The sequence below is a fragment of the Chlorocebus sabaeus genome, chromosome 9 (assembly GCF_047675955.1).
Source record: "Chlorocebus sabaeus isolate Y175 chromosome 9, mChlSab1.0.hap1, whole genome shotgun sequence".
NCBI classification, from domain to species: domain Eukaryota; kingdom Metazoa; phylum Chordata; class Mammalia; order Primates; family Cercopithecidae; genus Chlorocebus; species Chlorocebus sabaeus.
This window is the reverse complement of record NC_132912.1, coordinates 78,904,690-78,926,052: the sequence shown is the minus strand read 5'-3', so window position 1 is coordinate 78,926,052 and position 21,363 is coordinate 78,904,690. Positions and strand designations below refer to the sequence as shown.

Sequence of the window (21,363 nt, the reverse complement as noted above, 5' to 3'; positions counted from 1 at the left end):
TTTAAAACTACACTGAAATTAAAAGTTTATCAGTAATGATTAGCCATCTCTAGAATAGAATACTAGGAAGTTATAAAAAGGAAAAAATGAAGAAGCTTTCTGTGTACTATATGGGAAGCAATATATAGTTATTAAGTAAAGCAAGGTGCAGAACTACATGCTTTCATTTATAAAAGAGGCAAAAATAAGAATCTATCCATATTTTTATTTGTGTGTACACAAAGAAATGCTGGAAGATACAGAAAAAAACTAATAATAGATATTCCCTGGGGTGAATGGTAGTAAGAACCGGGCATGTGGGCAACAGATATTGGAGGAAGTCTTTTCATAAGATTTCTTCGTTTGTATTTTTGAAATATGAATACATCACTTATGCAAAAATTAAATTTTAAAAGAGAATATGTAACATGGACAGTCCTAAGTTTTGGCAACTTCTGAGCTGAGTATTCATACACTAGAAATAGAATAAAGGAAAGTAAAAATTTTCATGGACCTCACATCCCAAATTTGAGAACATATTTCTTTTTTAATCTTTTCCCGTAACTTGTAACTGACTCAATAACATTTTTTTCTAGATGAAACTTTATATTGTTGATATTACTGCAAAAATGAATTTCTAAAATCTGAGCAGGATCCCTCCAGCTCCTCATAAACCATGAGAAAGAAAGTACATATGTAGAACCTAACCAGAAAAAAAGCAAGGAATCTAGTTTTACCTTCTGGCAGGGAAAAAAAAAAAAAAAAAATCCCTCCACACTTTTAAACTGAACAAAGTTATAGTCATCATTAGGAAAGAATGTAATTTTAGCCAAATGTGCCAAGGAAAAAGGTAAAGTATGTTTACACTTCAACTAGGTAGCAGTAGAGTCCTGAGCACATAGCCACCACTCCCATTCAGCAACGTCATAATAGAAAAAGCCCAAAAGCGCACACTCTGGGCCTCTGGCAGGGGTGTACTCTGTCCAGTGTGGGAATTCCATTTCATGCTAGCTCAGTCTCTGATCGATCCTTGTCTCAAACTTGGCTGCATATTTACCAGGCATTCTACAGTCAACCCATCTGGAATCAAATTGGATCAAGCTAAAAAATATGGGACACAGAATTTGGAGACTCGTCTTAACAGTATATATTGTGAGGTCTGGTTTTTCTAGGACCTGACTGAACATAAGCTGTAGAGCAAGTTTATCCAACCCATGGCCCGCAAGCTGCATGTGGCCCAGGACGGCTTTGAATGCGGCCCAACACACGTTCGTAAAGTGTCTTAAAACATTACGGGATTTCCCTTGTGATTTTTTTTATGCTCATCAGCTATTGTTAGTGCTAATGCATTTTATGTGTGGCCCAGGGCGATTCTTCTTCTTCCAATGTGGCCCAGGGAACCTAAAAGATTCGACGTTCCCACTGTAAAGTATTGGATAGACTGGATATTGGGCCTCCAGCCAGGTCCATAGGCCTAGATGGACTCCCCTCTGTATGATGTGAATGTTTGCAAGTAACTGTAGAATATTTTTTAGTTCTTATGATGCTAAATTGGTTTTCTCCTCAATAGGAACGGCAAATTCAGGTAACATTTATGTAGATTAACTTGTGCCAGTCACAGTGTCGATTGCTTTAAAAATATTGTCTTATTTAATTCACATGCCACCTTATGAGAGAAATTGGTAAGAGTCAGAGGGGTTCAGTGACTCCTTAAGGTCACACAGGGTCTACACTAGCAAGTGAGGGCCCATCCTCTTAAATACTACATCAAATGTGCTGGCTTCGGGCTAAATCTAGAAAGCACTATACACATGTAATAGTACCAGGAGTTCCATATGAACTTTTTTTTTTTGAGACAGAATCTAGCTCTGTCGCCTGGCCAGGCTGGAGTACAGTGGCATGATCTTTGCTCGCTGCAACCTCTGCCTCCTGGGTTCAAGCAATTCTCTTGCCTCAGCCTCCCAAGTAGCTGGGATTACAGGCACGTGCTACCACGCCCAGCTAATTTTTGTATTTTTAGTAGAGACGGGGTTTCACCATGTTGGCCTGGCTGGTCTCGAACTCCTGAGCTCAGGTGATCTGCCCACTTTGGCCTCCCAAAGTGCTAGGATTACAGGCGTTAGCCACTGCGCCTGGCCATGAATTTCTTATTTAATCCTCACAACGGCACTATAATTTTGAAAACAGGTATTGCAGTATTCTCATTTTACATAGAAAGGAAATGAGGCCAGATGTAGTGGCTCATGCCTGTAATCCCAGCACTTTAGGAGGCCAAGGCAAGAGAGGCATTTGAGGCCAGGAGTCCAAGACCAGCCTGAGCAACATGGAGAAACCCCATATCTAAAAAAAGACTGAAAAATTAACCGGGTATGGTGGCCCATGTCTGTGGTCTCAGCTACTTGGGATGCTGAAGTGGGAGAATCGCTTGAGCTCAGGAGGCAGAGGCTGCAGTGACCCATGATTGCATCATTGCATTCCAGTCTGGGCAACACAGCAAGACCCTGTCTCCAAAAATAAATAAATAAATAAAAAGAGACTCAGGTCACCTAACTACTAACAGTAAAGGTCAGTTATGAGGTATCATCCTACATTTTCCAATTAATTTTAAGTCTGGTATGTTCTTTCATTACTCTAAATTTTCAAGAATACATTTTGTTTCTAGAAGCTTTTGCTATTTGAGTGGTTTAATCTTTTATATTTTAATCACATCACTAAATGTGATTTTTAAAAGAGCAAATATTTCAGTTCGATAAATGAAATTATAACTTCCCTAATTTTTAAAGCAATTATCTACAGAAAGACATTAGACATAGAAAAACAGTTTTAAAGATTCAACTATTTTCAGAAGGAAATAGTCATATAAATGTATTTTTGTTTGATAAGTATAATTTCATCTAGAATTATAATCAATTATCTTAGAATTTCTCTTTTCTCTGCATCTCTAATTAATATCATTTTATTAATAAAAATGATTCAGATTTTCCATTTATTTATGAATTGCTTTTATCCAACAGATTTTTCATTTCTGAAGCTACTTCCACTATTATCAAAAGAAGTTTATCATGGAGAGAGAAATATACAATAATAATTGAATTCCACTTAGAATGATATAGGAAAACCTAGTTATCCAGAAATAATTCACTGTATCTGACATACATAAAAGATGATCTGGAGGGAGGCAATGGGAAATGAACCAATTGTAATTCATTAAACCAGATTTTAATTGTTGTATATAGTTTTTATGCTTCTTTCTAATTCCTGTAAGTGGAAAAGAAGCTATACTAAACAAATTACAAGTTCATGTTTATAGTGTCTTCCTAATATTTTTAATTACTTTCCTTTCACCTTATTAGTAATTTTGGTATTTAGGGTAGAGCACTTACACCCCAGTGGGAAAGAGCAGCTGCGTAATCCAGAAATACCTGGTCCAGCAATCAGCCTATGTTCTCGTAACTTCTTTTAATCTCCACCCCCTCCCTTCCAAATCAACTCCATTACAACAAGTGTAATGTTGACTGATGACTTCAGAGAGAGAGACAGGGATTTGGTTGGTGGGGTCCACACTGAGCAGCACAATTCCTGCAGATCCCACATTCAGGCTCCCCGCTGACATTCACCTCCCCCGGGCGGCCAGTCCAGCCTGGCTTTAGTGTCTTTCTACTCTCCACCTCCAGCATCCTCGGTTTTATGTCCACATACCCATCGCTTTTCCGCAAACATAGGACAATCTGGCCAGTCCACTTACCTGACTCCATCTTCCCGGGGAAGGGTGGATAGTGTGTGTGGGGGTTGTAAATAATATTTTATCTGTCACAGGTAACACTGAGCATAACGGAACCAAATGAAAAAAGAAAATGGAAGTTTATGTTTTTATTACAGACACTTTAAAAGTTAAGTCTAAGGTGTTCTTTTTCAACTGGACAAATGCCACACAAGACAGTTTCGGGTGTTTGTTTGCACTGGTGTGTAGCTGTGAGAGAAGACGAGAATCACTGAGCTGTTTACTTCTGGTGGTGGTGGCCAGGTTGTGTCACTCTGTGCATTTTCATCCGGCTCTCACCAGCACCACGGGGCAGACATTTGAGAAACAGCTTACATGAGTTAGCTGTTACATGTGGCTGTGGAAAAGAAAAAAAAAACAACTCGATGTTTTACATAAAAATCCATATTTCTGACTTCCATTGAAAATCTTCAGACCCAGATTTACACATGGAAACAATTGGCTAAAGCCCGGTGTTGATTGACTCCATTCATTTACATTTTCAGCTCTAAGTTCAGTTCTGCTGTCTGGTAACTGAACCTCCCATCTAAGTCTTCCATTCCTCACCAGCTGTCAAACATCTTTTTTTGTAGTTTTCATGCTTTTATTCTAAGATTGTAGAAAAAAGAAAAAACAAACCCTTTTCATTTTAAAGATTTTAAAGTACAATTTGAACTTTTTTCTTTTTTTTTTAATCCTAAAATGGAATCATAAACTCTACAGACAATTGTGTAGCATTATAGTAATTCACAAATGTTGGGGCAGGGTCAGTTGCTATTCCTGAGACAGAGTCTCACTCTGTCACCCATGCTGGAGTGCTGTGGCACCATCCCAGTTCACTGCAACCTCTGCCGCCCAGGCTTAAGCCATCCTCCCACCTCAGCCCCCCAAGTAGCTGGGACCACAGGCATGTGCCACCGTGCCTGGCTAATTTTTGGAATTTTTGAAGAGACGGATTTCGCCATGTTGCCCTGGCTGGACTCTAACTCATGGGCTCAAGTGATCCACCTACCTTGGCCTCCCAAAGTGCTGGGATTACAGACTTCAGCCACCGTGTCCAGCCAGCTGCTATTCTTTTGCATAAAATGTATTAATTTATTAAGAAGAAACAAGAGTTTTACCATTTATCCTCACAAATACTTAACAAAGTAAATTTTGGCACATTAAAAACATCTTAGATTATCTTATTCTGAAAACATCCATCAAAATAATACTTAAGATCTCTCTGGATTTTATTTCAGCACTACGTATGTCCTTAGAGGACAGCATAAAATGGCTTGGAGAAGTTATGGCTGAAATAGGACCAACACATTCACAAAAAAGTGAGGACTGGAATATCTTTGATGTAAAACAAGCCAATGCTATCATTGATTACTTAAAAATCAGGTATGGATTCTTTTCAGTAACATTTATTTTTCATTTCACATCTTCTGAAAAATGTCTGTTAAGTAAAAAGTAATTCAGTTTTTGGCAAATTCAGATATTTACAGAATTTATGCTGTAATTAGCCCAACCAATAATTAGGTAATTAAATCTTCTTTAAATTAGGTGTTCAAATCTTTCATCTAATAACCAAAAGTCAGAACAGTGAATAGTTTGGCTAACTTTGCATTCCCAGAAAAAAAGGTTTGCGTTTGATAAGTATAATTTCATCTAGAATTAAAATAAATTAAGAATTTCCATTTTCTTTGCATCTCTAATTAATATTTATTAATAGGATGATTCAGATTAATCAGATGCAATTACAATAGACTCTACATTTTAGGTAGTTGATCTTTCCAACTACCTGATTCTACATTTTGAAGAGCAACATTCATTGCTATTTAAATATTTATTTTGAATGCTTTGTATTAGAAATTGAAGAGATGTATGAATATACTTCCTCAAATTTATTACATCCCCTGAAATATCTTGTAATATTGACCAATTAAACTCATTAAGTCTTTCTTACTGCTTAGAAAATGATGGAAGGAAGGGTATTTTTATTACAGTGATTCTTCATTGGTGAACTAAGAGATTTGTCTTTTTATATCATCTGTCACAAGGTCTCCAGCAGAGTTGTGCATCTCTCTAAAGGGACATTTTTAGAGTTTGCAAATATTCAAACAAGAGTAGGTTAAAATCTTTTGTCAAGCTGAAAGCTTCTGCATAATATTTTTGTTCCTCTTATACTATATACTCCAGTGTTTTTCAACTTTAAAATTTAAAATTCTAAAATAAGAGTGCTGACTGATATCCTAGACATGCTCATGATTTGCTTGGCAAGGATTCTAGCTGAAATCTAGAAAGCTTTTTAAATACTAGCGTGTTTAATACGATAAAGTTTATATATTGGTTTCTGGCATGAATTAATAATGTCATATGATATAATATGGTTTTTACGTAATAGCATTTGATATAATGTGGTTTCTTAATATTAAAACATAGCTCCTAAGGGGTATCTCTCAGTAAAAGCCAAAGTAGTTTTCATATCAATTAAAGTAAGGCAAGGTCCTTGTGTTGGGGGAGATGATGGCAATCCAGAATTGGAGGATAGCCAATTATTCCTGAAGGTCTTTCTACCCGTCAGGGTTTGGGAATCACTGGGCAAGAGGAATTCTACTTTGCACATTGTGTTAGCATCCTTCTTTTCCTTCTCTATTTGAACAATCCCAGTTTCTCTTGCAGAACACATTTTTAAAACTGAGCTAGCCCAGGAAGTTTCTAATGGGCACAGGGACTGATAGTTAACCGGGGCCACAAAACCCATGCTATAATGACACCTTCTAGAAGGTAAAGGATGGCAGCTCTTTTCCCCTTCATCTTGTCTCTCTGGGCAAATGTTCGTTGACATATTTCTTGACATTGTCCTTCAGAAAACAATTAAGTTAAGAGAGGATGTCACCTTTAGATCCTAACCAGGGTAATTTCGCATATTATAAATCCCTAATATTATTACTTCACTAAAAATAAAACGAAAAGTAGTATTTAAGAAATTAGTCAAAGTAAATCACAACAATTGTTGATGCTGTTAAGTCTTCGTATTGTTATTTCAAAGAAATTATGCAATTTAAATATCCCTATTACAGAACTATAAAATATCAGTTAGTAGGATATCTGGAATTGATTCTGAAGTTGTGTAAAAGAAAATATGCTTTTCTACAACACCTGTTGAGAATCCCTCAAAAGTCCACAAATGAGAGTTTAGCGGGGACTGGGAGGAGGGGCAGCATCAAGAAGAAAAACTAATAGATGCTGGGCTTAATACCTAAGTGATAGGTTGATCTCTGCAGCAAACCACTATGGCACCCATTTAAACCTACACATCCTGCACATGTACTCTCAAAGTGAAAAGTTGAAGGAAAAAAGCAGTTTAATAACAACGAAATCATATGATATTTTTCATTTTGATTACTACAAAGCAATGTTATAAATATGAAGGCTACCCAGTTTTCAAAAGTATAAGTGCTTGAATTTAACCCCATACTAAGTTTACCCAACCACTAAAAGCCCTAGTCAATTTAGGTAGAGCAGTTTTTAGAACATGACCTATAGCACATGAAACTTAACTGACAATAAAATTGAAATTTCATTTGATGCCCTTAACACACTCTGTCATGTGTCTGTGATTTGAAAAAAACTAATGCCAAATTTCCTCCCCTACATGACTGTAAGTACTGGCAAATCTAGCTGTACAAATTTAGTTTTACATTTGTACAATGTATTGTATAATGTATACAAATATAAATACTTATGCAGCTTTTTAGTATAAAACATCATTTACATATATATGGCCCAAGTACACGTCTGTCATTGTGGATTCTACCTATTTATGGGAATTAGGTGATAGTAATCTCAGGTGTACACTCAATATAAGAGGCAGGTACCCAAAATAAGAAAATCGACCCTGCCGCTCTGTAAACCACAGGGTATTGCACTTCCAGGCATCGAGCCAGACATCTTGAATTATTTTCACTTCATCTCTCTTCAATTTAGAACTAAGACTAAATGTTTGACAAAATAATCTAGGAGGTTGAGTCAGTCAGAAGAGGAAGAAAATGCATTATCACAGTTGAAGTGTCACTTTATTCCCATACAGCACTACCTAATCGCTCCTGGTAAATCTGGACAAGTCCTGGCCTTGCCCCCAAGTCTGCACCTTTGACCACCACATCCAAATCACGCATTTTATTTTCAGCGTTAAGAAGTGGATTTCCTTCCCTCTTGGCATGGGACAACCTAATTCCTATATGCAGTGAAAAGAATAAGTCTGAAAGACTATGAAATTTCAGGAAGGAAGATCTATGAACTAAATTCTTTGTGTGACACAAGATAGAGAAAGGGAAATTTTATGCTGGTTCACTGAGAGGAAGCCAAGCTGTTTCCAAAATACTCTATAGTCTTTAATTTTTCTACTTAAAATCGGTTGTTGCCAGTGTAATATTTTTGACCTTAAGGCTTTCTCTAGATAACCAGTGTAAGTTAGGGAGAGTTTGAATTTATTTTGTGTCATTGAATTATCAGACTTCACTAATCTTGATGTATTTTTCTAGCCAACAAATCAAAGTAATGTCAAAAGCTAAGTTACTTTTCTGAATATTGATGAGTAATTTGAATGTACAAGAGGTTTTTTTCCCCAAAAAATACCATGACAGAGTCTGCACACCCATCACTTTTTAATGGATTGTGTTACTAGTGAGATCAACTGCTAATATAACTCAGAGAGACTCAGCTGCCTGAGGATTTCTTCATTGATTTCAAATGAATTGAAACTTTGATCCATTACAACATCCAGGAGAAGCCATTATTATACATGCTCTGTAGCTACATTTTGCAAATGTTAATTTCTCAGTTATATTAAAATCAATTTCCTTAAATAGCAAAAGGCACCAGAGTGAGAGAGAAACCACTAAGACAATTTTTTGTTCTTGGGCATTTTGCTGTATTATGAGTCTATTAATTTTCTCAACCAGCAGGAAGAGAACTAGAAAAATTCAAATATTATCACAAACAGGATATTAGAAGTCAGCCCTTCAGGAAATTTTTAACTCTTAATAATGCATTGCTCCTTAAACTTACTAGAATACTTATTTTAAGGACCTCCTATCCTTTGGTTCTTTGTAGGGTTTGGTATGCTGACCACCTAGTCTTTAGGGTAAGAACTGAAGAAATGATCTTTTTTTTTCTGTCGCCCAGGCTGGAGTGTAGTGGCATGATCTTGGCTCACTGCAAGCTCCGCCTCCTGGGTCCAGGCCACTCTCCCACCTCAGCGTCCCAAGTAGCTGGGACTACAGGCGCCTGCCACCACGCCCGGCTAATTTTTTGTATTTTTAGTAGAGGTGGGGTTTCACCGTGTTACCCAGGATGGTCTCAATCTCCTAACCTTGTGATCTGCCCGCCTTGGCCTCCCAAAGTGCTGGGATTACAAGCATGAAGGAATTATCTTTCTTAAATTAATGTTTCCCTTTCATGTGTGACCGAATATTCTGCAGAAAACTCAGACATTTTCTAAATGGATTTTAATTCATGCACCCTCATTTTTCAGGTATTATTAGAGATTAATTTAACATTGAAACAGTTTGAGAATGTGAGAAGTAATTGATATAGAGGTAGATTATATAATTCAGTGCCATTTTTCCAGAGGAAAATGACTCTTGTTTGCAGCAAAACATAGCAAATAATGTGAAGTTTCATGTTATTTAGGAATGGTGCATTATTTGCTTTTAAGCTAGGAAAAGTCAAGATGCCATCCAATTTCTCCCTTATTTCTAACTTACCCACTCATTACAGATGGATTTACTGATATTATTCTAGGTATTGTGTTATATTGTCAGCTCCTTAAAAACTAAAACTCGTAATTTCTTAGCATTTCCAGACAATTTCTTTTGGAATAAAGGAGGGTACTAACTCTATTTTGGTGTTTGATAGCATCAGCTTAGTCAATATGAAGTTTCCTTTAATAAATGTCTTTACATATTGTGGGGGTTTTTTTCCTGAAATCAACATATCAGAGTGCACATTTATTTTATATTTCAGCTTATTTCAACACTACAAGCTATACGAGTTTATGTTCTTCTCTGCCAGGGAAGAAATTGTGATAGGAACTGAGGTAAGTAATTTATCTAGATGGAACCAATTAAGCAGAATCACTTAATGCATGCTGATCAGCATCTGGATCTTTAACTGCTTAAAGCAACTTCTTGTCAAGATTATTCAAGTGTTAATATAACCAACTCGTAGGTTGCAAAAAGAATAATTGTATAAAGCGATCTTTGGATTAGGAAAATAAGCTGTCTTTTGGCATTAAAAGCATTGTTAATCATTTATACTTTGTGTATTTATGGATTATTTGACAAAGTTCTATTGGATAAGGTACATATGTCTTCATAAAAATAAAATCAGAAAAACTGATAAACTAGTAATTTGCAAAAAGAATAATTATGTAAAGTAAATGTAATGATAACTCAGTGAAATCCCTTCTAATTTCGCTTTTTTTTCATTCTACTCATTGTTTAAGACCTAATTTAAATCCCACTTCCTCAATGAATCAAACTTACCTTAATTGTATCATAATCCCAAACAAAAGGTTTAGACAAACTCTGTAATCAATCCTATTATTGTGTGCCAACTGATCTCTTATTGCTGAGTTTGGGCTACTGTCGCACCAATAAGCATATCAATATTCACCGTGTTATATGGTTTCCTAATTGTTTCCTGTGGGTTGATATAGTCAGTACAACTCAACAGTAATTTTCCTGAAGACAAGGATATCTGCTGCTTTTCTGCTACAGCATATAGTACAATGTTGGATACAGTAACCCCTCAATTAATACTACATAAACAATTCAGTGCCTAGGACAGCAGTTCTACAATGAAAGGTCTATCTGGAGACACTTTCAAACAGGCTTACTTCTAGTCATATATTTGTAATTCCTAGAAATGAATCCTGAGTAGGAAAACATTTTTTTTACTTTATTTTGTTTTATTTTTTATTATACTTTAAGTTCTGGGATATATGGGCAGAACGTGCAGGTTTGTTAAATAGCTATACACGTGCCAGGTGGTTTGCTGCACCTGTCAACCCGTCATCTACATTAGGTATTTCTCCTGATACTATCCCTCCCTTTACTCCCCACTCCCCGACAGGCCCTGGTATGTGATGTTCCCCTCCCTGTGTCCATGTGTTCTCATTGTTCAACTCCCACTTATGAGTGAGAACATGCAGTGTTTGGTTTTCTGTTTCTGTGTTAGTTTGCTGAGAATGATGGTTTCCAGCTTCATCCATGTCCCTGCAAAGGACAGGAACTCATCCTTTTTTTATGGCTATATAGTATTCTATGGTGTATATGTGCCACATTTTCTTTATCCAATCTGTCATTGATGGGCATTTCGGTTGGTTTCAAATATTTACTACTGTGAATACTCCTGCAATAAACATGTGTGTGCATGTGTCTTTATAGTAGCATGATTTATAATCCTTTGGGTATATACCCAGTAATAGGATTGCTGGGTCAAATAGTATTTCTGGTTCTAGATCCTTGAGGAATTGCTACACTGTCTTCCACAATGGTTGAACTAATTTACACTCCCACCAACAGTGTAAAAGCATTCCTGTTTCTCCATATCCTCTCCAGCATCTGTTGTTTCCTGACTTTTTAATGATCGCCATTCTAACTGCCAAGAGATGGTATCTCATTGTGGTTTTGATTTGCATTTCTCTAATGATCAGTAATGATGAGCTTCTTTTCATATGTTTCTTGGCTACATAAATGTCTTCTTTTGAGAAGTGTCTGTTCATGTCCTTCACCCACTTTTTGACGGGGTTGTTTGTTTTTTTCTTGTAAATTTGTTTAAGTTCCTTGTAGATTCCAGGAAATCATTTTAAGGAGACTAAAGATGCCATTAAAAAATAGTGCTTCTGTAGGTCCTCAATTACTTTAGGGGGCTTTGCTGCCTCCTAGAAGTACCAGGGACAGGAGTGGCAATAATCAGAAATAAACAGTGAGTAAGGGGATATTCACATTACCTTTGTAATTTTCCTGATATTAAGAAACACATGGAACATGCCAGCTCTTCTGACTTCCTGGGTATTGTTATTCTGGAATTTATAAATTACTTGCTTCATAAACACCTCAGTCACCATTCCTCACTCTTCATTTGGGTACTTGTTCTAATGCCAGCCTTTTAAAAGTGAACTGCCAGAAAACAAGGAACCCTTTTTGCTTCTGACTTTCCTAAAAATTACTTCTTTGCAGTCTCCTCATACTGTAGCTTAAATTAGGTGTCACTTGACAAAGTTTCACTGAAAAACGTTTCCATGTCAGAATTACATCATATCGTGTGACAGCCCTTGCAATAATTATCAGTTTGGAATATAATCCTATCTCATCTATTCAAGCAAAACTTTGGGGAAATGATAGTGGCTTCAATAACAGCATAAGTAGATATTTAGAGTGATCAAGAAAAAATTTCAGAAAGAACTCCCTTTTCCTTTGTTAATTACACAATCATGCCTTTCTTCGATATTGTAAGGATATATTTAGGTGACATTTACACTATGGAAAGATAAAATGGAGAAAGTAGACAGGGATTGGCTGCTTTATTTTCCATTGTCATTTGTATTTTCCCCAGGCTGACCAGGGCAATAAAAAAAAAAATCTTTAAGAGAATGATGTTGGGTCTTTAAGAATTAGGCCCCTCATGGCATTTTAAAGGATTAGTGAAAGTATTTTATGACATTTTAGAAGTGTTTGCTAACCTTTGGTACAAATATCTGTTTTTTAATTAACAACCTTTCATGGAGGAGGTAGGGGCCTGCCCCAGTAATATGATTATTCATGCTGATATCAGGGCGCTGGGACCAAATAATGGCCACAAGACAAACACACGAATGTTTGAAATTTAACTCTTAGGCAAGCATTCAAGTTAGATAACACTGATGAAATTTAGTTTCTTTAATCATGGATAGATGAGAAAAAAACATAAATCCCCTCTAATCATAGAAGTGTCCATTTCATAAGTGAGAACAGAATGATGAAATAGAATATCACCATTTGTCAACCTTTAATAAAATAATAGATCTAGGTAATGATGATGAGTAGCTCCTGACATCACAAAAAGAAAGAAAACCAGACATCACTTGCTTGTTAATAAAATTATACAAAACCCCATATAAATTGCTCTTGCAGTTTGAACTGGATAGTCTTTTAGTCGGTCTTCTAACACTAACTTCCCATTTACTGGAAATATGGAAGATAAAGGAATATGTTAAGGATATCACAAAAAGGCAATTAGCAAACCAGGGTATAGGAGATCCTATAGGACAGAAGACATGGAATATTCAACAATTAAATTGTAAAGAAATAACAGAAACATAAAAGGTGAACCTGTGGATTAAAAGATGACTGAATCAAATTCAACGTAGGTATCTTATTTGGATCCTACTTCAAACAGACAGATAGACAAGCCAAACCACAAACACAAAACAGTTATGAGATCATCGAAGCATTTGAATATTGGACACATAGTTGATGATGACTGTTACTAATTCCTGGAACTTGTTAGTGTATTCCTTTACATGGTAAAAGGGACTTTGCAGGTTTGATTAAGTTTATGAATTTGAGATGGAGCGATTATTCTAGATTACTGAAGTGGGATCAATGTAATCTCCATGTAAGAGAAAGAGAGAGACAGGAGGGTCAGAGTCAGAAAAAGGGAGATTTGAAGATGTCACACTGTTGGCCTGGAAGTTGGAGGAAGAGGCCACAACTTTATCAACTGTCTTGTCATCTCCTTCTCATAGTTCTTTTTAATCCTTAATTATTATTGTTCATTTTTCTTAAATATGAAATTTAGAAATAAACCTGTGCATATTTGGATTTTTAGTATGTGGCATATACAAATATTTAGTAAATTGGCATGTAAAGTTACTTGGGATAATTGGCTATGTGTTTGTTAAAAACAAATGAGATTTTTACCTTATACCAAACTTAAAACTAAATCCAATTTATTAAGAGGTTCATTTCCCATAATGGAAGACATATTCCTTAATGGCAAACTATAATTTGGTCAACACTTCCACTGAAAACAACTGGAAAAACTGGACAAGATTGTGTTAAGACTTAAATATTTGAAAGCTCAGCTAGCAAAGCTCAAAAAAGATTATGAGCCTGACAGTCACAAATGCTTTCTACCTATAGGCATCTAAAAGTTTGGAAAAGGTGGCTAAGAAGCTTAAAAGCTGAGAAGTGAAGCTTTGGTAGACACATGGAGCTAGGAGAACAAAAATTGGAGGGGGAAAAGAATATAGCAAATTTTACAAGTAGCATGTTGGGTCTGCACAAGACCACATTTTAGGACATCAGCCCTAACTACCATGGACTGAACTTCAATTCCAAATTTTCTCCATTTCTGGTGGATTCAGGTTAGCTGTGTATAGTGTTGTTAACTTCCTCTGTAAAATAAAATCATGCTACACTCCAGATTGTATCAACAGTTTTTCATAACCAATGTCTGTTACATAATAAAAACCACACAGAAAACAAAAATAGACCACAAGTGTTCCAGATGATGGAGTAATTGGTCATGTACTTGAAAATAATTATCCTTAAGAAATATTCTAAAAAATATTCTTGAAAATAAAATGTATAAATTTTAGCAGATAAAAATGATTACCATATTAAATGGAAGTTCTGAAATAGAAAAATACAATAAAAATTCAAAACCAAGTGGATGTGTTTAACAAGTTAGTCCATAGCTGAAGAGAAAAATTAGTAAACTGGAAGATAAATCAAAAGAAAAAATCTAAAATAAAGCATGGGGATGCAAAAGCATGGTAAACACAGAAAATGGATGAGAGAGTATGGATATAGTAAAAGGTATAACGAGAGAACAAAAGTCAATTCTAGAATGAGAATATAGAAGTCACATGTGAAGAGTTAATTTTCCAGAACTAGTCAACACCATTAGGACACAGATTTAGGATTTACTTGAACCTCAAATACATGTCAATCCCCACCTAAGCATATTATAGTAAAATTTCTAAAAACGAAAGATGAAGACAATCTTAAACCCGGCCATAGAAAACAAAAGTCATATGTCCTTCAGAGAAGCAACAAAAAGACTGACAGCCAACTTCTCAACAGTAACAATGAGAGCCAGAGGACCACAAAGTAATTCCAAATCGTCTTAAGAAAATAACTGTCAATCTAGAACTTCATTCCAAGAAAAAACACTTTCTGTGATAAAATAAGAAAAAGGCAAACAAGGCAGTGCAAACATGGGCAAAGAATATGAACAGACAATATGAGGATTTTAATAAAGGGATTTTTAGATTAAAAAAATAAGAAAATTTATTACAAACAGAAACACACTAAAAACACACTAAAGGAAGTACTAACGGGTGCTCTCTGGGCATAAGAAAATGATTCCAAACAGCAAGTGAGAGAAATAGAAAGGAATGAAGAGCAAGTGAAACGGGACAGATTAGGATGGATGGATGGATGGATGGATGGATGGATGGATGGATGGATAGATAGATAGATAGATCAATCTAAATTAATATCAAACGTGTTACACAAAATGCTTTGTGAGGTTTAAAATACACGATGACAATAGCATATAAGTTGAGAGCGAGGTAAGTGAGTCAGTTTTCTAAGCCCCTCCTGTTGTTTGAGGAAAGTAAAAGTACTTATTTATAAATATTTAATAAGTTGAGGATGCATATTATATCCTTGGGGTAAGCACTGAATAATGATAATGCTAAGCTAAGAGAGGAGGAAGATGGAACAACAAAATCAGTTGAAGTACTAAATTTAAAATGCAAAACTATAGTAATAAATATAAGAAAAATATTAAGGAAAATAGTTTAATTGTGGAATTGGCTATATACATTTTTTTAACATGTGATGAAAAATACTGTGAATAAAATTTTGTTAAGTCACTGGGAGAAAACATTTGCAAATTAACATACGAAGGTCAAAAAAAATTTTTTTTTTATCGTTTTAGAGATGGGGTGTCATTCTTTTCCTCAGGCTGGAATGCAGTGGTATGATTATAGCTCACTGCAGCTTCGAACTCCTGGGCTCAAGTGATCCTTCCACCTCAGCCTCCCATGTAGCTGGGACTGCAGACACACACCCTCATACCCAGCTAATTTTTTTTTTTTTTTTTGGTTGAGATGGAGATCTCACTTTGCTGCCCAGGCTGATCTTGAATTCCTGGCCTCAAGAGATCCTTCAGCTTCAGCCTCCTAAAGTGCTAGGATTACAGGTGTGAGCCACCAATTCCAGCCCAAAAATATTTTATACACAAATAGTTTCTTTGATAAAATAAGAAAAAGGCAAACAAGGCAACAGAAACATGGGCAAAGAATATGAACAGATAACATACTTTACCAATAAACAGATACAAAGATATCCAACCTTAATAGTTATCAAGGACCTGCAAAAAATATGTATTTCTTCAATATAAGATTGGCTAATAGTAAAAAGATGGATTAATATCTTGTTAATGAGGCTGCACGAAAACATAGCTATATTTAGTTGGTGCAATGTTAAATTCGTAAAGCCACTGTAGAGAGAAGATTGGCAAAATCTATAAAGTTTTTGTGAATGTGAATATCTTTCTTCCCTAAATTCAAAGTATCTTCTCTATAGACATATGTACTCATATTATATAAAGCTATTCATACCTGAATATTCATCAAAGCATGGTTTATTACAGCTAAAAATTGCAGAAGGTAAATCAGAAGGGAAATACTTTATTTAAATGAAGTACTCAATAAATACTTCATGTGTACATTCATTTAAATAAAATGAAGTACAGTCACACTATAAAAAACTATCAAGTCTTTAGAATGAATGTAGTAGATTCCTATGTATGGTTATGTTAATATCTCTACAATATATTCTTAATTTAAAAAGTGTAGAAGTAGAACAATATGAATAGTGTTCCCATTTATTTTTAAAAGCAAATAAAAATGAAAATATATAGATGTGTATATGCATGTAAGTGATTGTATAAAAACCAAAATAATTTATATTAACAATTAATATGGCTTACCTTTGGGTAGCTGGGTGGAAATAGGAATGGAATAGGATGTGAAAAGGGACATTTTATTCTGTATATTTCAGATTTAATGTTAGGCTTTTACAATGTGAATGTCTTCACATATTTTTGTACGATAATAAAATTATTCCCTAGTTCATTCCCGAGAAGTATAGTACTAAGGCACATTTTGTGAATTAAGTGCAGCATATAAACAAGCTTATATACTAACATATTGATAGAGTGACTTCATCTGGGTTTTTACAAGATGAAAGGCTGCATGGGAAAAAATACGTGAACTCTCAATCCATAAAATTAAGTGCTTTACAAGTGTGTTGCTACCATATTAAAATTTTCAATATAAACTAGGTTTAGCTAAAAAGTCATTTATAGAGTAAAAATCTGGTGTTGTGCTATAACATCCCAAATTTTCCCCAAGAAAATAAAATTTATATCATGAATTATGCATATTTATCATATTGTAAAAATATTTATTCAGCTTAATTTCACCAAAGTGGCAACACATCAAATCTTAGATCATTTTTATTTTCAAAGGTTATATCCTATGTATGCATTTCAACACACACACACATATATACGCATTTGTGTTTGGATATAAAAACATAAGAATAAATCTGCTTTAATAATTTCTCTAACTTACAAAATGTGATAGATAGGTATAGCTTTACTTGTAACCATTTAAGCCAACTCAGTCACTCAGTTTCAAGATTTTATTTTGCAGCATGGACATTTTTCACATAAGCCCCATTGCACAGCTCCAGGGGCACCATTCACATTGCAGTCCACGTGTTTAATGGAGTTGTGCATTGTACAGACCATGCAGTCGTTGGTGGAGGCCCTGTTTTCAAAAGCGGTTCTGTAGCAGAATCTGACTATAATAAATATGATATATTTAGAAGGATATTTAAAGAAAATCATAAACATGCCTAAGTGGTTACCTTGACTAGAGTCACATTTTGGCAGCCTTTCATAACCTGAAATAATACCACTTAAGGTCAATAAATGTACCTCTCTAAAGTCAGTGAATGTCAACTGTATATAATTTCATGTTCTGAGCACTTATTCCTATAGCAAAAACAAAATAAAACACTTTTCCCTTCCTTATTTCAAAACCCACACAGATTGTGGGTGTTAATGACACTATGCTAAAACATCGTTAGCTTTGTGGCAGAAAATAACCATATAAAAACATAAATTTTATTTTCTTTCTTTAAACTACAAGGTTATAGTGTCCTGAATAAACAAACTCTGAGACTTATGTAAACATTCACCCTTTTAAGAAAAAAGAGGACCAAAACAGCATTGCACATTAGATCATATTTTGGAAAGGAGGAAGGCAACTGAAGCATAGCCATAAAGATACCTTTTTTCTCTTCAGTTTACCCTTGAGATGGACCTATCAAAATAATCTAAACTTATCCAGATGATGTTTTTAATCTTGAAAAAGGCTTTTTTCTTGTTGGATGATCCTATTAGCAAACTACTGGAAGGGAAAATCATACAGGGCATAATTTGTAGTTTGACCTACTCACATTGGGTGTTGCTAAAGAAAATCAATCAGAAATTGTTGTGTTAAAATAACTCTACCTGCTCTACCTGGCATGTGTGACTAACTGACTTTAGAATCTATCATTTAAAGAAAATGGTTGATTCTTGGATATACAATTTATCAAATTTCACTCCAGTCCTTTTTCTCCAAAGCACAGAAAAATAATCATCCCTCTCTAAATATAAATCTTTTAAGAGAAATTCAAGGAATCTGTCTCCAGCAAAATAATTGATAAATGTCAGGAGCATAATTTAAAGATGATTTCCATCACAGATCACATGGCATCTCAACTCTTGAGTCTGTCACCCAAGTCTTCCCATCTGTTGCCCCAGGAGCATCAATCTTAGCTCCTCTGTGACCAGTTCTCTGATAGAGCTAGGTTGGCCTTTTCGTAATTGCAGCTTTCTCATTTCCCTCTGCCTTGCAGTATGAGGCTGTTCTTACTGCTGCCTGAAAAGTTCTCCAACATTTTTCTACCAACCCATGCCTACTATCTCCTCATAGCTTCGTCTGAGAGACACTGTTCTTACAGAAAAAAAAAAAAAAGTGAGCAAAGAAGGAAGGAATAAAAAGTACTTTCTCTTAATTACCTTTTACTTGTTATTTCCCCAACATTAAATGTCTTGTTCAAAAATACTGTCATCACACACTCTCCTAGAAATTGACTTCTAATTATAAAGTGATATCTCAGGCAACCAATTACTATCTATAATTCCATGAGATCCGGGTAACTGACATTATTGTTTCTCCTGTTTTTCTGAGTATAGGAATTACATACATTCACCTAGTGTTCAATAACTGTTTACTAAATCAATTAATGTAAAGGAGGAAGGTTTTATTTTATTGATTGATTACACAAAGTTATATTTGGAAAATATTATTTTGGTGTGTAGACTGAAAAACCTAGATCAATCTCTTAAATTATTAATCATTAAGTCCATGACCAGGAAATTAAAAGCTGGTAATAGAATAACACATGTTTATATTAGTCATGTTTTTTATTATAAACTGCCTTATATGGACCACCTTGGGAAATGGCTAACTATAGCCCATTGTAAGTCAAGACTGTAAGATACCAGAGGCCACTAATATTATTGACTATATCAAAATTTAAAATTTCTATTCTAGGGGAAGGAAACATCATAAACGAATTTAAAAATCAAACTCTAAAAATAAAATTTCCAGTATAAATGACAAAAAAGACATAATAGTCTTAATATTCTATATGATCAATAAGAAAAAGGTTACCACAATAATGGGAAAATTAACAAAGCATATTTACAAGAGAAAATATATAAATAGCCAATAAACTTATGCAAAGATTTTCACCCTTTATAGTACCCAAAGAAACATAGATTCAACAAAAATCAAATTCTCAAAAATTAAAATGAAACCATTGGCTTGTGAGAATGTGATGAATGGCATTCTCATACACCGCTGGGAAGAATGTAAATTGGTAAACTTTTCAGAGAGTGGTTTGGCAAGATATATCAAATTTTTTATTTGTATTTACCTTTTGAGCCAAGGATTGTCCACTGGGTTTATCCCAAGTAGATAATCAGACAATGGGCAGAAATATGGGTGCATACATTTGATTATAATGGAAAAAAAACTGTAGAGTAGTCAAATGTCTGTTATTAGAAGGAAGTTTAAAATTCTTATGGTGCCTCTATATAATTCTGTCATCATTAAGAGTATTCATATAGTGTTGTACTTACAATGGAAAGTTATTCACACTGTGTTAATTATTTGATAACAAGCTACTAAATTGTGTCCCTTGTGACTGCAGTTTATAGTTTTACATCCACATGTATGTATACATATACATACAGAGAGAGAGACAGAACATATACATATGTATATGTATACATTTATAGTTTTACATCCACATCTGTGTATGTATATGTATACATAGATATAAACAGAGAGAGAGAGAACAAGTCCCGAAGGACATACATCAAATTATTAGCAGTAATCCTGGGTTGTCAAGAAAATGATGAAGAGTATTTGATGTCAATGGTATACCAGATAATCTTCACTTTCTCTTTCCTTTGTACTTGTCTTTATGAAATTATTTTTCTGAAATTATTTTTTGCAATCAGCATGTATTATAGCATATATACATGTTCTCGTTTTTAAAAAGTAACAGCTTAAACTACCAAAGTTTTACTCCATTCCCTTTTATTTTCCTTACTCAGCATTATTTCTTTTTTCCTTGCTTATTTAACTTTTAAAAAATGCATAACATTATAAAAATGTCTGTTTTATTTTGAACAGATGCATTTCATGTTTATGTGATCAGGCAGTGCTCTTTTTCCCTAAAGCAAAAGGTTCTATTGCAAATGAAGATTTAATTATTACTCGAGGATGAGTATGTTATTATTCATAAGTTATAGAAGTCATAAAAAATGTCCAGGGTGATAACAATACGACCTAGAAAACAAGGGCTTTAGCTAAGGGGATTTACTCTGCTATTTATGATACTATCTGGCCAATAGATGGCAGGACTTGGGGGGATGAATGCAGTCTAAGAAAAATCATGTTTCCATTCTGTGATTACAAACCCACAGAATCCATTAATAATCCACACTTCTGGCTTAAAGTGTTCTTTTCAGTCTTTTTTAGGATGCCCAGACATGCATGCCTAAAGTTAACTGTATCAGGTTCAGCAACCCACATTTTGAAGTGAACATTTTCAACTCAAAATGTTTTCAAAGGAAAATAACCTGGATTTTCCAGGACCAGAGGCCTCTGAAAAAGAAAAGATTCAGAGTGGATATAATAACTGTCTTCAAATCTAAAGGACTAGCAAGATAAAGAAGAGATTTGTCTTGTCTGCATAACTCCCAGATGGCAAACCAAAGATCGCTGGATCTTCTAGGGAGGATTTTTACTAAATAAATGCAATCTCTTTCTAAATATAGAAGTATCTAGAAATGGAAGGGATGAAATGTGGGAGGGCAGAGGCTTAGGCCTTCCTCAGTTTTATACTACCAACTCTCAGCACAGGTCCTGGCAGACAGATGGC

The 21,363-nt window shown here is 34.9% G+C and overlaps 1 protein-coding gene across 3 annotated transcripts in view; it reads left to right on the top strand.

Annotated features, from left to right (window-relative positions):
- Nucleotides 1–21,363, top strand: part of CABCOCO1 (ciliary associated calcium binding coiled-coil 1) — a 104,644-nt gene that overhangs the window by 17,755 nt on the left and 65,526 nt on the right. For all 3 annotated transcript variants that reach the window (XM_007963336.3, XM_007963337.3, XM_038009186.2), the window contains exons 4-5: nt 4,981–5,125; nt 9,755–9,827. In XM_007963336.3, the coding sequence (XP_007961527.1) occupies nt 4,981–5,125; nt 9,755–9,827 (218 nt within the window). The remainder of the gene's footprint in view (nt 1–4,980; nt 5,126–9,754; nt 9,828–21,363) is intronic.